A 17,005-nucleotide genomic window follows, 5' to 3' on the forward strand; every position below is an offset into this window, starting at 1 on the left:
TAAAAATATCATGTAATCATGATCATGTCAGTTATTATTGCTCCATCTGCCATTTTTCGCTGTTGTTATTGCTTGCTTACCTAGTCTGATGATTCAGCTGTGCAGATCCAGACGTTGTCTAATGCCTTTCATAATGTTGGGAACATGGGCTGGCATATGCAAATATTGGGCCGTACATATTAATCATCCCGACTGTTACGTAACAGTCGGTGTTATGTTGAGATTCGCCTGTTCTTCGGAGGTCTTTTAAACAAATGAGATTTATATAAGGAGGAAACAATGGAATTTGAAACTCAATGTATGTCTTTTCCATGTACTGAACTCTTGTTATTCAACTATGCCAAGGTAAATTCAATTTTTAATTCTAGGGCACCTTTAACAAAATGTATATTCTTCCTTTGATCAAATTGGAGGACCGATTCATTGCCCGAAAAAAAAACTTAATGTAAAGTAAACACATGTAAACCATTTATTCATGAGTTATAAACATTAATAACCTGTGAAAGTGAACCTTAATGTGAAGTGAACACATGTGAACTATGTATTTATATGTATTTATTGACGCACACACAGATGATAGTATTTTTTTTCCCTGGAGACATTTTTTTTTTTTTGTTGAAATATTAATAAGAAATTCATAATTATTCTTGATATCATGATAAAGGATTCTGTAACTTTAGTATTTGGCCATCTGCACAGTACCTGCGCATGATAGAAACGGGAGCTATTATTTAAGATAACACACTTCTCTTCTTTGATCATACTCAGCACCACCTCAATACTCAAGCATTATACTGCCACCTTGTGCTCAAACTAAGAAACACCACATTTCCCCTCTTGAAAGATTTCTTCATATCACAGATTAATATTCTGAAATTCTTTTTTTTTTTCAGACTAAAACAATTACAACCTCACAATATTATTCTGTAAAAAACTTTAAGAAACTCAAAATCAAGTAAATATTACCGTGCACTGTTACTGTCATTAGCCCTTAACACTGACTTTACTCTGTAAATGAAATTGCATAAATGTAGTTTCAAGCATTTCAGGCAATTATAACTTCACATAACTTACAGTATAATACTCAAACAAGATGCTTTTTTTTATATGTAATAACAAGATTGTGATGCTATACTGTTCCTGGCTGTGGAAAAACATAATCTTTGCATAAGCTGCTGAAGGATCTTGATGTCAGAGAAGAATAAATTCAGTTTATTTTTACATTCACTGTGGATTATTTGGTAATTCAATCGCAATATCGACACATTTTATGACTTTTATTTCTAAATTATGACCTTTTTATGTAAAAAGCATGCTAACATTATAAATGCACATCAGGAAACATTATAAAATAATAATAATAAAAAATCCACTTTATGACCCCTTTAAATAGTGTGGTAGATTACCATCTACAGTTCGGTTTTGCAGAAGTAAGTGGTGCTTGACTAACTTGTACTGTAGTATGTTTTTAAGGGGGAAATATTAACAGGATTTAAAAAAACGAAATAACCGGCATGGGAATATTACGTTGGTGAGGTTCTGAATTTCGGTTTTCGATTACTTTGATTCATCGACCAGCCCTAACCTTTACGCTGCGCTAACGCTTCTCATTTACTTTGAATGGGTGACGACATGCGTTGCCGAACTGAATTGTGGGTTCCGTCATAAATAAAGTCACTTAAACTTGCATATGGACATACATTTTGATGTAATCATTCCTCATATTCAAGGCCTGTTTTATTAAGTTAGGTGCGATAAATACTATTAAAATGTGAGATTTAAACCATCCATTCACACAACCGTAGGTACACTTTCTGTGATTAGCTGTCCACATCCAAAAAGGATGCCGACCGCTGATCTATACAGTATATATTTTTTTAAAAATGCTTTAAAAAACCACAAACAAACAAAAAACCTTTGAGTCATAGTGCCACATGTTGAAATTAGAGATAAACATCTACTGAACCTTGAACATCCCGCTTATGATTAACAATTAACTTGAACTTCTTTTTTATCCTGAGCAATATTAAACCAAGTATAAAAGAAAGTAAGGACACTATAAAAAGAACAAGATTATTTTTCTTTCCCCATTGGCAGATAATTTTGCTTGTTTTAAGCAAAGACTCAATTAATTTAGATTTTCTTTCAGAAAACAAGATATAATATCTTACATCATTTTACTTATCTAGTAAATGCTTCTTGATTTAAGAATTTTTAGATATTTGGACTGGAAACAAACAAAAATACTACATAAGAAAAGCAGCAGAGGGCCTAACACAGAACCTTGTGGCACTCCATAATTTACTGATGTTATCTTAGACTTTTTCCCTGTTTAAATGGACAAAAAATGGTCTAATAGGTATGATCTAAACCACCTTAATGCCTGTCCCTGAATCCCACTATAATTTTGTAATCGATCCAAGAGTATTTTATGACCTTTAGTAGGGCTGGACGATTATAGCCTAAAATCAAAACCTCGATTAATTAAAAAAATTTACTTTGATTATGATTAATGAACGATTTTGTTTTTGTTTTTTTGCCCTCATAGTTCACTGACAAGGTTTGTACTGTAAATATGATTGACTATTAAAGGTGGGATATTTTTTTCCTATTGAAAAAGCAATCTGACAAAACAGCTCAATTTCAGCAGTTATTTTATCTATGCATGGTTGGTACATTTCTTACAGATTTCTGCTTGTTGTAAATCAGATAAAGTTAAATTAGCACAGTACCAGTAATGAGAGCAATTGCGTGTGTGAATTAGTGAAGTGAAGTTTAGTCAAGACGCAAGGCTCACCGTTCACGCGCCATCACTATGACAGGGCAGAGTCACGTGGCTACACATACTGTAGTATGTTTTTAAGGGGGAAATATTAACAGGATTAAAAAAAACGAAATAACCGGCATGGGAATATTACGTTGGTGAGGTTCTGAATTTCGGTTTCAATTACTTTGATTCATCGACCAGCCCTAACCTTTACGCTGCATTCACACGGGGCGCCGGCGTTAACGCTTCTCATTTACTTTGAATGGGTGACGACATGCGTTGCCGAACTGAATTGTGGGTTCCGTCATGTCGCTACACTCGCGTTGCAAGCGGCAGAAGTTGAAGATTTCTCAACTTTTCAAGTGCCAACGCAGGCGTCATCCAATCAGATCGCCCTATGCAAATACCCTAGAGCAGTCGCTAGCTAATTGCATTCGTGCAACACCGGAAAGTAATGTGATTGGCTGTTATCACTATAACGGTCACGTCAACACAAGCTTCAGACACGCTTTCCGTCAAGCGTTGAAGCTGACTCCCCGTGTGAATGCAGCATTAGTGTTGAACGCAGCACTAAGATCAAGTAAAACTAGTATTGAGATACAGCCTTGGTCAGAAGTAAATCATTTGTAATTTTAATGATTGCAGTTTCTGTGCTATAACGGGGCCTGAATTCGGACTGAAATAATAATAATAATAATAATAATAATAATAATAATAAAATATAAATAAAAAAAAACCTATAAACCACTTAGTGATTTTGCACCATATGACTAGAATCTAAACACACAGCAATGGCAAAACAAATGGTAAAATACAAATAGAAAATAGATGTGCACAATCAAACAGTAGTATTACATACAGTGTATTTTTAGACAGACTACTCTACATATGAACCAAAACAGAGAAGTTTTCAGAACCACTCTATATAAACACAATTATTTCCAGTCTTAAGATACTGTAAATTCTTACCATAAGCCATAATAAGCTCACTGCACCAATACACCAAATGATACATGAACACATTTATTTAGATTACTAATGCTGACAACAACTCATGATGGAAAATTGCTATGGGGAACATCTATGGTGACAAGCATACCTTACTTTTAGTTAACTTCTGAGGAACTTGGAAAGGAGATTAATATTGTGCCTTCAGTCTTCAAAGACCATAAAATGATTCATAAAGTAATCAACCTTGGAGATACAAGAACTCGAGGATTTAATTTCAGCTACTGGAAATTAAACAATTTATTGCTCGAAGATATTCAATTTAAGGATAGCTTAAGTCCAAAATGATACTAAATTATTTTCACATATGTTTGCAAATCGACTAAAGTTAGTTTCATAGATGATTGTCAATCTGGCTTTATATGTGGAAGATATATTGGCAATAATATTTGATTAATATTAGATTTGATTGATTATGATTTTCTTTTAAATGATGATAGTTACATTCTCTTTATAGTTTATTATAAAGCGCTCAATACCGTAAACCACAACTTTTTATTTGAAGTTCTGGATTTCTTTGGTTTTGGCAACAACTTTAACTATGCAGTTTGTACGTTATACAATAATTGCAATAGTTCCATTAAACTACCTTTGGGGACCGCTCCTAGGTCCCTATCATACACCCAGCGCAATGCGGCGCCAGGCACGATGCAAGTGTTTTTTGCTAGTTTCAGCCCGATGCAGTTATAATTTTCACATCCTGCGCCACGTTTAAATAGCATATGCATTTGCACCCATTTGTGCTCCCATGGGGGTGCTGGTCTGAAAACGAGGTGTGTTCAGGTGCGTTGACGGCACATTGCTGTTTTGAGGCAACTGAAATAGACTGTGGCATTAACCAACTGAAACCTGGCCTAAAGTAAATGGTGCAATATTTGCTCAACGTTAACAATTCAGCATTATCATAAGTGCATGAATCCACTTTCTTGTGAAAAGTTTTATATCAGGTTAATAATTACATTTATTGAATTATTATGGGGTTTGTTCATTTATTCACTTCTACTTCTGTTGATACAGGACATTGTTGCATGGTGGGGGAAAATAACATGTAAAGGTATTTTGTGGATTCAACACAAGTTAAACTCCATCAGCGTCATTTGTGGCATGATGTCAGTCACCTCAGAAATAAATTGTCAGACACTTACAATCGATGTAAATGGGACAAGCAGGAAACATTAAAATACATACTGTTTCATTAATATAGGCACAAGGCACAAATGAACTTGCATATGGATGTACACTACCAGTCAAAAGTTTGAAAAATACTATTTTTAATGTTTTTGAACGAAGTCTCTATGCTCATTAAGGCTGCATTTGTTTCATAATAAATACAGGGAAAACAGTAATATTGTGAAATATTATTACAATTTAAAAATATGGTTTTCTATTTTAATATACTTTAAAATATAATTTATTTCTGTGATCAAAGCTGAATTTCCAGCATCATTACTCCAGTCTTCAGTGTCACATGATCCTTCAGAAATCATTCTAATATGCTGATTTGATACTCAGTTATTATCAATGTTGAAAACAGTTGTGCTGCTTAATATTTTTTTGGAACCTGTGATACTTTTTTCAGGATTCATTGATGAATAAAAGGTTAAAAGAACAGCATTTATTCAAAATATAATATTTTCTAACAATATAAATCTTTACTATCACTTATCAATTTAACACATCCATGCTGAATAAAAGTATTAATTTCTTTAAAAAAAAAAAGAAAGAAAGAAAGAAAAAAATTAATGACCACAAACTTTTGAACAGTAGTGTATATTGTTACAAAAGATTTCTATTTTAAATAAATGCTGATATTTTTTAACTTTTTATTCATCAAAGAATCCTGAAAAAGTATCACAGGTTATAAAATAATATGTGACACTGAAGACTGGAGTAATGATGCTGACAATTCAGCTTTGATCACAGGAATAAATTATATTTTAAAGTATATTAAAATAGAAAACCATAATTTTAAAGCTGCTGTCCGCGATTTTTCCTCTTTGTCGCCATCTCTGTTTGAAACCTGCGATTGCAGTCATATGCGGAACAGTTATCTGTACGTTTGTTGTGCATCGGCACAGCTCGTCAGCGCGGATGAATCTAATGTTTGCTGTCAGTCACCGCACTGGTGTGGATACTGTACTTCAGAATCACAGATTCTACGTCTTGAAAGTATGACCAATATAAGAATTTTCACTGGAAAATATCATCTGAACAAGTAAGTAACATGTCTGCCATTTTTGTTCTGACCAACTGAGGAAAAAAGCATTAGGCCTACAATAAATCACGCTGCCAATGATGATTAAATCTAACGATCGCTTAGCTCAGATCATGTCAAACCGTGCACATTATTATTACTGTTATATTGTTCTCAAATTGTTATTGTTAACAACATCAGCATTGCATGACTGTGTATTTAGTGTGTATTAGCGTTACCTGTAGATTTCAATTTCTGTTTTTTCTGTATTTATTATGAAATAAATGCAGCCTTAATGAGCATAAGAGACTTCGTTCAAAAACATTAAAAATAGTAATGTTTCCAAACTTTTGACTGGTAGTGTACATTTTAAAGTAATCATTCCTCAAGGTCACACAGGTGCTAATAGCTAGGTGCTATTAATACTATTAAAGTGCAATATTTTAACCTGCTCTAGTGCGCAGATCAGACAATCCATTCACATGTGCACATTTCTGTGATATCCCTCTGTGTTCCATAATATATATATATATATATATATATATATATATATATATATATATATATATATATATATATATATATATACACAAACACACACACACACACACACACAAAAACTTTGAGTCAAAGTAATTTTCTGTTGATATCAACATAGTGCCATTTGTCACATTTGTCATTGATAGCATTTCATAATTTAGATATATTTTTAAGATCACACCCAGCACATCCAGGTTCCTAAATGACGATGAAGACTTAACAGAGCAGCCATCAAGTGTACAGTATTCTAGGTTATTATGTGCAGAAGTTTTTGGTCCAATAATTAAAATCTGTTTTTTTCTGAATTTAGTCATGGGAAATTACTAGTCATACAATTTTTTAAATGAGCTATGCATTCCTTTAATTTAGAAAATAAGAAATTAATAAGAAATATAGAGCTGAGTATCATCAGTGTAACAGTGAAAACTAACCCCATGCTTCCTAATGATATCTCCCAAGGGTTGCATGTATAGAGTGAAAAGCAATGGTCCTAGTACTGAGCCTTCCGGTACTCCATACTAATCTTGTGATTGACAAGACATCTCTTAGTTTACTACTACAAACTGATAATGGTCAGATAAGTATAATTTGAACCATGCCAATGTAATTTCACTAATGCCAACAGAATGTTGTGGTCGATAGTGTCAAATGCAGCACTAAGATCGAGTAACACTAATAGAGAGTACCAACCACGATCGGATGATAATAGATGAGTCTAATGAGAGCAGTCTTAATACTATGAAACTGTCTAAATCCTGAAATGAAATCCTCACAGATACCATTTCTTTCTAAAAATGAACATATTTGTGAGGACACTGCCTTTACTAATATCTTTGACAGAAAAGGTAGATTCGAGGTAGGATAAAAAATAAGCATATCTAGCAATTTTTAAAGCCTTCCTGTATGCATTAGTTGTCTTTCCACGAAATGCGAAAAACCTCTAGTTTTGTTTTCTGCCAGCTGCACTCCAATTTTCTGGCTGCTCTCTTAAGGACCAGAGTGTGCTCGTTGTACCACCACCATTGGGCTAATCTTTTTTTAATGCAAAGGAGCATCTGTGTCTATAGTGCTGGAAAAGAGAGTCAATAGTTTCTGTTGCAGCATCAAGTTCTTCTAAGATATCTGTGATGCTGAGGAGATCAAAATGATCAGGGAGATTGTTTATAAAGCAATCTTTAGTGGTAGAAGTGATAGTTCTACCCAGAGATGGGCACTCGAGTTAGAGACTCGGACTCGAGTCGCACTCGAGTCGCATTTTAACAGACTTCAGACTCGGACTCGGACTCGACCTGAAATGACTTCAGACTTGACTCGACTCGGCACAAAAGACTCGGAATATTTTAAAAACGACTCAAGTCTTTTACTCTTAACTACTGATATAATAAAGAAAGAATTTGTGTTGTATTTATATGGTTTTATAATATCTGCGTCACATATATTTCCTTGCGTGTCGTGGTAGATCGGACTCTTGTCATAGAATTTGATTACGTATGTCTGTGCGCATAAACTCCAAAATGTCATAATAAGAGTCCCATGCATCATGATGGAAGCCACCGTGCCATGTTCTTTCGTTCGGGTTTATTATCACGTCAGATCAGCTAGACGCACAGAATGTGGAAAAACAATTAAAGACACCGGAACAACATCATCAAATTTTATGAGACATCGCATCCACAAAGGTTAGTCACATTAACTCACACAACTAACTTTTATACAGTGGTGTAGCTGCATGGCTTATTTGAATTGCCAGCCTGTTAAAATATGAACTAAAAAAATCTAGACTTTAAACCTAGCACTACGTTTTTATCAATCTTCGAATTATTTGCAGCTTTTCTATTTCTTAATGTGTGTCCATAAGAGAGATAGAAAGAGATTCTAATCCATTTATTACTTAAAGCTCATATTTTAACGAATCACAGTCAGCATGTGTTTTATATTGACATTCTTAAACATTCCGAAGTTTGATATTTTCTGATAATGACTGTCGTCAATAACAACGAAGCTGTATAACAAACTGCTGTATAACAAATCGTGACTCACTGGCGCCCTCTTGTGTCCGTTTAGTGACTGTATTGAAAATGACTACTCGTGTTGCCAGGACAACTGTTTTGTACATTGTAATGGATTATAGACCTTTTATAGTCTCAATCAGCTCCCTAGCTCCCTAGGTAGTGAATCAGTACATAATGAAAGTGAATGTGGCTGATACCCTGATCAGTGCCCTGACTACTGAACTAGGGAGCTGATTGAGACACACGGCTTATTTACCAGAGAAACAAGCGCGCCGCCATCTTTATAAAATTGTCTTTGAACTTCCGTTTTGCGGTAGCTCTGTACATTTCTATGGCATCGCTGTCAAAGAATAATTAGTTGGTTAAGTGGATTTACTTATTGTAGAGTTAATGAAAGTTATCATGAGTATTGTTATGTTTAAAGCAGGTGTCTTAACAAATGTCAGTAGATCGGGAAGATTTTAAAACGAGCAGTTCATTCATAAATGTAATATCGCTGTGGAAATACAAACCGGAAGTCAAAAGACAACGAGCGCAACGCTGAAAAGGGGCAGGGCTACATAAGGTCTATAAAGCAAAAAACTGGATGTACATTATCCCTTACATCATAGGACCTTAATTTCAAATAAAACATTATAGAAAGATCATATAATTTTTCTATATAATACAACTAGGATAAACTAGGATTTGATTATGAGAATTTATTTATTTATTTATTTTTTTTTAATGACTCGAGACTCGACTCGGACTCGTGACAAATGACTCCAGACTTGACTCAGACTCCAGTGATAAAGACTTCAGACTTGACTCGGACTCCAGCTTAAAGACTTCAGACTTGACTCGGACTCCAGATAAAAGACTCGTGAACATCTCTGGTTCTACCTATTTGTAACAGGGAGTTTTGCAGCCATGGATAAATGGAGTATACACAAGACTAGATAATGATCTGAGATGTCATGGCTCTGTTGCAGAATTTCAATGGCATCAATTTCAATTCTATATGACAATATTAGATCTAAAGTATGATTACAACAATGAGTGGGTCCTGACACATGTTGTCTAACTAACTCCAATACAATTTAAAATGCAATTGAGTGAGGACAGTCTGCAAAGTATCTCATCACTCTAGCAAACAGGGAGGGGGCTAGAGCATATTACAGTGTCTGACATCATACTTGCGAGTTAATGTTAATTTTAGTGATCTCTGACTGGCAAAGTCGGACATCATTAGTGCTGACGTTAATATTAATCTTAGAGAAGTTGCGATTAGCATTAGCCAGCACTTTCACATTTGCTATGATGTGAGGCACTTGGCAAACATGTGACTATGGTTGTTGGTGTCTCAATTTTCATGTTCCGTGTAATAGAATCGCCAATTCTCAGTGGGTACGTCACTGAGTGGAGATAACCTGTTTGATGTTCTTATTGGAAATGTAGCTTTTAGCATAAGTTCTACCAGGAAGACTCTAATGCCACGTCATTCATTCATACTAATAGGTCTGGCCAATCACTGCTTGACACCTGGAGTATATAAGTACTGAACTCTTTTTCACATTCGCAGTTGATGACGTTGATGTTCCTTAGCAGTTGTTTGATGGTCCAACTACAAAGTTAAATGTTAATAATTTTAACAATGGGAAATGTTAAATGCTACAGTGGTGTTTTTAAGTCCATGTCAGCCATTCATTCCAAATGTTCATTGAGCTGTTGTGGCACCAGACTCAAGTTTCTATATCACTAATAAGAGTAAATCTCTTGTTTCAAATTTGAGAAGCATGCATGTCCTCTCTTTGTGGATTTCTTCTTTCATTTTCAAATTTTGTTTCAGCAGTCACTTTAATTGAAATCTCTCTGGGCCTATTATCAAAGAATCTTCATCACCATTCTGGCATCATCACTACATCAGCATTGATCTCAGTGATGCATATCTTCATTGTTTTATGCAACTTTGATGTTGCTTGGGTGTAGCATTTTTGCACTTTTTGTCTTTACACATACATCAGTATCAATTTTATGTCATAAGCAGCAAGCAGGGCTGTACAGTGCAGTCACACACATTTGTATGAGACACAGCACTTGATTGTGGAAAGTAAGTGCTTGTCATTGCTTGTTTGTGGCACAACAATGGGCCTCAGGATCTTGTCAATTAACAATCTTTCATGATTGTTCTTTATTGTCAAGGTGAGAATCCTGACTGGTGCCCCGAAATATTGGAAGGAATCATCTGACTCAATATTAATATTAATACAAAATATTAATATTTAAGACCAAAATCACTATATTTGTGTTGCCCTCATGTGAGGCTAATCCAAAAATCACTACAGGTGACATGTCCGGCGAGTATGCTGGCCATGCAAGAACTGGGATGTTTTCAGCTTCCAGGAATTGTGTACAGATCCTTGCAACATGGGGCCGTGCATTATCATGCTGCAACATGAGGTGATGGTCGTGGATGAATGGCACAACAATGGGCCTCAGGATCTCGTCACGGTATCTCAGTGCATTCAAAATCCCATCAATAAAATGCACCTGTGTTTGTTGTCCATAACATACGCCTGCCCATACCATAACCCCACCGCCACCATGGGCCTCTCGATCCACAACGCTGACATCAGCAAACCGCTCACCCACAAGGCACAATACACGCTGTCTGCCCTGTACAGTGAAAACCGGGATTCATTCGTGAAGAGAACACCTCTCCAAAGTGCCAGACGCCATTGAATGTGAGCATTTGCCCACTCAAGTCGGTTACGACGACGAACTGCAGTCAGATCAAGACCCAGATGAGGATGACGAGCAGATGAGCTGATATGTGTGATAAAACTGCACATTTTAGAGTGGCTTTTTATTGTGGCCAGCCTAAGGCACACCTGTGCAATAATCATGCTGTCTAATCGCATTGTCTGTTAACACTTTGAGATTTTCTTTAAAATGTAACATGCTTTATAAATAAAACGTATTATTATTATTTTTATTTGTAATCAGCATCTTGATATGCCACACCTGTGTGGATGGATTATCTCAGCAAAGGAGAAGTGATTACTGACACAGATTTAGACAGATTTGTGAACAATATTTGAGAGAAATAGGCCTTTTTTGTACATAGAAAAAGTCTTAGATCTTTGAGTTCAGTTCATGAAAAATGGGGGCAAAAACAAAAGTGTTGTGTTTATAATTTTGTTCAGTGTATTTATTTATACCTTAATTTGTCATAAAATGTAATACTAATCATTTGGTTGTTCAATTTTAGATAATCCAGTTAAGAAAAGCCTCAACTTGTGGGTTCTTTTTAGGGGTATGCTCCAACCCTGCCTTCATCTTCAGGCAGGATCAGCCAAATCTGCATCCCCAGGAGTAAGGACGAGGCCTACATGCCGAAAAAGTTTTCAATACAACTAAACATAAATCATTGTAGCTTACTACCATCTGTTAATTCTTTAACGAATAAATACCATGGAAATGTTCACCTGCCCTCTGAGTCTTTGTGGTACAACAGAATGGAGATAAACATCTACTGAACCTGAAACATTCCTTTGATTCTGCTTAACAATTAACTTGAACTACTTATTTATCTGAAGCAATATAAATCAAGTCCAAAAGACAGTGAATCAGGACACTATAAAAGGAACATGAGAGGCTGTGAGGATGACAGACCAAGAGCTGGAAACAAACATCAGTGAAGAATGAAGGCTTTAGTATGTATACTGCTGCTGTTGGAAACCTTTGTGTTTGTCGTCCAGCAGCAGGTAGATGGAGGACTCAATGAGAATGAGATCAGTCAACAGATCAGCTCTGAGGACGGAAGACAGAATCCACCTCAAACAGACACTTTGAGAGCTGAAGCTTCAACTGACAGACAACAATACTGTGATCTGGGCATCCCTGACATCTATGCATCACTGAGAGAACTGACGGATGAGCTGAAAAAGAAAAATGAAGATACCTCACCAAAACAATCACTTTTATATCAAAAATATCAAATGATCCTCAAAGTAAAACACCAATGCAATACATTGTATAGTGTAAATGTTAGTGTAAAGTTGAGTGTATACTGTGTAAATTGTGTTATCTATTACAATAATCAGTGTAAATGTCATTTAACAGAATCTTTATTTCTTCACAGAAGTTTCAAATCTTTCAAGTCAAGTCGAGGAGTTGAGAAAGGAAAATAGAGGTGAAAGTGTGCTTGAATGATGTTAAATTCAGTTATTCATTCTCAGTGTAATACAGTAATATATCACAATATTGCTTATGTTTTTCAATAACAGACAGAGAAATAGCTTTTTCAGCTTCACTGATGCAATCTGGCAGTGGATATACTGGTCCTTTTACCACTGACATCACACTGACCTACAAGAACGTCTTCACAAACATAGGGAACGCCTACAACCCAATTACAGGTAATTATCAATGAAATGGAGTCATAAAACACAGTTTATAGTAATGAAAACCTTCTGCTCCATTCAGACCTCTCTGCAGTTGTGTAATGTGTGTAAGAGAATTAAATGATCTGCAGTCTTTCAAAACTATTACAGTGTGTTTGGTAATTGAGCAATCATACAGGAAACAGCTGATTCTGTATCTCTTGTTATTTGATTTAGGTATTTTCACAGCCCCACTGAAAGGAGCGTACATGTTCAGAGTCTCTATATATGGTCATGCCCCAAATACAGCAGGTGCATTTATTTATAAGAATGGAGAGCGTGTGGTTACAGCATACGATATTCAGGATCAGGGTCGGACAAACTCCTCAAATGGAGTTCTGTTGATCCTGGAGGTTGGAGATGTTGTCTATGTGAAACTTGGGTCTGGCAGGAGGATATATGATAACGAGAATAACCACAACACTTTCAGTGGTTTCCTACTGTTTCCCTTAAGATAACAGGAGATTTGAAGAATGTGATTTCAATAATTCTGAACCTAATGATGAAAATCATGACGAATCATTAACATATGAACCTGTATTAATGAGGACTAATGTGTGTTGAAGTTTGCAGTCGATTACAGTATAAAGTCAGTATAATACACTATAATCAAAGTTCTGATCTGTCTATTCATGTAAGTTTGTATAAAGAGTTTCAGCATTGAGACAGACAGGACCCATGAATATCACATGTGACTCAAAAGTGTTTTGTTAAAGTAATAAATCTAAAATGTTAAATAATACCTTTTTAAGTGTATCTTGTTACTGATCCTTGATCTGTATCTATTCATCCTACATTAATAAGTAAGAGAATAAAGAGATTTTGTGGCATTATCTTTTCCTCATATTTTCTTGACTATTTCCCCAAGAATGCTTGTTTTCATGCATTAATGAAAACATATTTATCACCTGGATTTTACTTATTTATTTATTTATTTATTATGGTGTGTGTATTTTTTGGTGGCAGTTTCCAGAATGTTTTATTTTTAATTACACATTCACCAGAGTATGTATCATGTTAGATGCACAAACAAACTGCATAAATAGTTTATTTTGGTCTCTTACCAAATTCTGATACATTTAAACTTTTATGGACATGGACTTTTATACCTATGGACATTTTTTGCACATAAATATTGGCAATTAAATCACATTTAATTGCACATAAATATTGGCTGACAAATTACCCCCAAAAAGATCATTTGAATTAGTTTTGTTAGATGAGCTCTGAATATACATTTAAAAAAAAAAAAAAAAAAAAAAAAGTAGCTTTTATTAATTTACTTTTGAACATAAATCTCACTTATGCTACAAAAACCATGACATATTTTTTTATTATTATTTTTTAAACATAAGCCTGTCCCTTAAGCTACAATGGTCATAAATTAACAGAAACAGTTAAACTGACTAAAGTTTTTCTCATTCAACCAGTTGCTAACTTGTTTATATTTTCTGAGTTTAACCCCATAAGCCATGAAGGCATTTTAGAGTGTTTTTTCCCCCCTGAGTGACACAGGGGAAAGTAAAGACTCATAACTCATAACAAAATTATAGCAATGAGAGTCAAAATGTTGGTATCGTTTGAGAGAACACTTTTAAATTTTAGAAAACATAAATTACATTACATCCGAACATTCTCATGCTGAGAAACTGCTGATAAAAGACCCCCAAAAATATAGAATTTATTATCATTTTACATATCTATGTAAACAATTTTTCATTTTAATCAGTGTCTGGTGTAAATTTTTTTCCCCGTTATTTTCCACAATCGGAGCATGCGCCATGAAGTTATGAGCGAAAACGTGACAAATGCCTCATCTGTATATTATTTACATTTGGGTCTTGCGAGGTTTCACGTTTTAGTCAAAGCCCAAAACAATTAGGCTTGTTATAGTCTACTCTGTGAGACAAGCAACTATCTGAGCTGTATAATGTTTTTGACATATTAAAGTAATAGTACAAAACAATGTATTTAACAAATTATTATTAACAGAAATTATTAGTTCGGCTCTCGGGTCTGAGTCCTTAGTTCTTTTTTCACGTGACAAGACAGCCATTCATAACCTTCCTTAAAAAATAGTTTTTTTTTTTTTTTTGCTAGTGTAATAATTGATTTTCCTATATGAAGACTGAACATATTAGTCTAATATTTGTATTAAAAAGATTGGTCAGAAGAGACAGTGGCATAACATAAATGTTTATTGCACATATATTTTGATAATTATAATAAATGCATAAATAAAATATTACATACAGTCAACAGTAATACAACTGTAATGTATTTGTTGTGAGACACTTAGCCAGAAAGTGCTCATGTGACAACAGAACTAAGTTTTTATAAGCTGTTGACTCAAAAAAAATAGCATTTCAGTACACAAAATTTGTGGCATTGAGGCATTGTTCTGTCTTTTGTTATATGCAAGAAATTACGAGAAGGCAGCTTCACTCAATACAAACTCAATGGAGAGGGTTGAATTGTCCATGCATTCAAGCATATGTTATAATCCTGACTGATTAAAATGATTAAACGAAGACAATTAATTTTATGAGACCACACTGTATAGCCTACAACTATCAGTCTTTGCATTAATGTTGCAACAGCAACAATACTACTACTAATGGCTTTGTAATACTGTGCATATTACAGACTTTAAAGTCCCTGTGAACCAGTTGCAAACGACTTTTCTCCAGCGTTGTGACATAATGAAACGGAATATTGAATAGAGGTATGCATCAACGTCACTTTCCTGCCGGAACGCACTCCCTCAGCTGGACTGAGTGGTAAAAGAACCTGCTGAATGACTGGATTTAATAGACATTATTCCTGACTAGCCTACTGCGTTTCGAATTACGGGTTCCACTTCCGGTTTGGGGAACTTCCATTCAAAAAGACTGAAACTAATCGTTTCAAATCATAAGGTTGCCCTACAATTAAAGCTTATCTGTCAGCTTGACTGAATCAGCTGTCAATTTTTCTTTCATGTTTTATTTTCAGACATCATGAGAATTACATAACGCTTGGTATTGTAACGTAACGTGTTATAACAAGAATATCTATGGCAAGAGCTCTTTTCAGCAGCTGCTTTCTATCCTCCCGATTATTTTATTTTGTCCCTTTGCATACCACTGTAATAGTATGAAAAAGGACAACATATGCTGCACATTTGTGGTCTGTTCTTTCTATATAATTTACAATACATCCCATTAATAATTCACTGGAATTCATGAACAATCTCTCGTTTTTCTCCTCAAAGCCTCACGTCTCTTTCCAGGTTTGCTTTCTTAAATACAATTTATTAAAATGGAAATCACTTTGAAATAGTATCACACAATGCTGAAGTTCATGAACATTTTTATTAAGGCAATGTATTACATAATGCATATATATATCACAATGATATGTTCAACCCCGTCCGTTATTGCTGTGGAAAGAATCACACCTTTTCATGGCCTGTTGAAATTACCTTGTTGATGCTTTCACACTTTTAAATGTCCATTTATTGTTCACTGGTTGAAGGGTGAGTAGAATAATGTCATCTCATTGTACCCAGTTTAAAAATAAAACGCATTACTGCGTTCATAGAGTCTATCACTGACTGTTTACAGCTTAATGGAAGTTACTCCCATAATTCGCGCAAAGTGTCATGGGGCGTTGGAATAAGGTAGGGGAAACTGCAAGTAAAACAAACAATTACACTAAAGGTTGGACTTGAAATTGTTCCTTACAGCTTGTCAAAGAAACCTAATCCATGGACATGCAGCCAGGAATCATGTTTCCTGACATTTATATGTGCCTGATTTCGACACCGGGGAAATACATAAAGCAAATCTGCCTGTGAATATTTTATATAACTACAATATAGATAGGTTTAAATCCGAATAATCACTTATATCAATGTTATATATATTGTCATATCGTCCAGCCCTAAAACTTGTATAGTTTTTGTCAGTTTTAAAACACCCAATTTTGCAGAATATAAGATGGTAAATATTTAGTTGATGAGTTTTCAACACAATATATAACAATACAATATATACGGTATGATTTCACCTCAAAATCC

General features: G+C 34.8%; 1 protein-coding gene across 1 annotated transcript; it reads left to right on the forward strand.

The window, feature by feature from the left end:
• The first annotated feature begins 10,963 nt into the window (after window positions 1–10,963).
• LOC125261545 (complement C1q-like protein 4) lies at window positions 10,964–13,755 on the forward strand. Its single transcript, XM_048180098.1, has 3 exons — window positions 10,964–11,225; window positions 12,790–12,921; window positions 13,123–13,755. The coding sequence occupies exons 1-3, from the start codon at window positions 10,964–10,966 to the stop codon at window positions 13,401–13,403; spliced, it is 675 nt and encodes a 224-aa protein (XP_048036055.1). The 3' UTR covers window positions 13,404–13,755.
• The last annotated feature ends 3,250 nt before the right edge of the window (window positions 13,756–17,005 follow it).

Source organism: Megalobrama amblycephala, unplaced genomic scaffold, assembly GCF_018812025.1.
Source record: "Megalobrama amblycephala isolate DHTTF-2021 unplaced genomic scaffold, ASM1881202v1 scaffold430, whole genome shotgun sequence".
In the NCBI taxonomy this organism is placed as follows: Eukaryota; Metazoa; Chordata; class Actinopteri; order Cypriniformes; family Xenocyprididae; genus Megalobrama; species Megalobrama amblycephala.

Bases quoted from the DNA above. Each gene is read 5' to 3' on its own strand.
- LOC125261545 (XM_048180098.1), top strand. From the start codon at position 10,964: ATGGTCGTGGATGAATGGCACAACAATGGGCCTCAGGATCTCGTCACG. The intron at 11,226-12,789 runs GTGCCAGACGCC...TTTCAATAACAG, and splicing joins GAAGAGAACACCTCTCCAAA to ACAGAGAAATAGCTTTTTCA. The intron at 12,922-13,122 runs GTAATTATCAAT...TATTTGATTTAG, and splicing joins CGCCTACAACCCAATTACAG to GTATTTTCACAGCCCCACTG.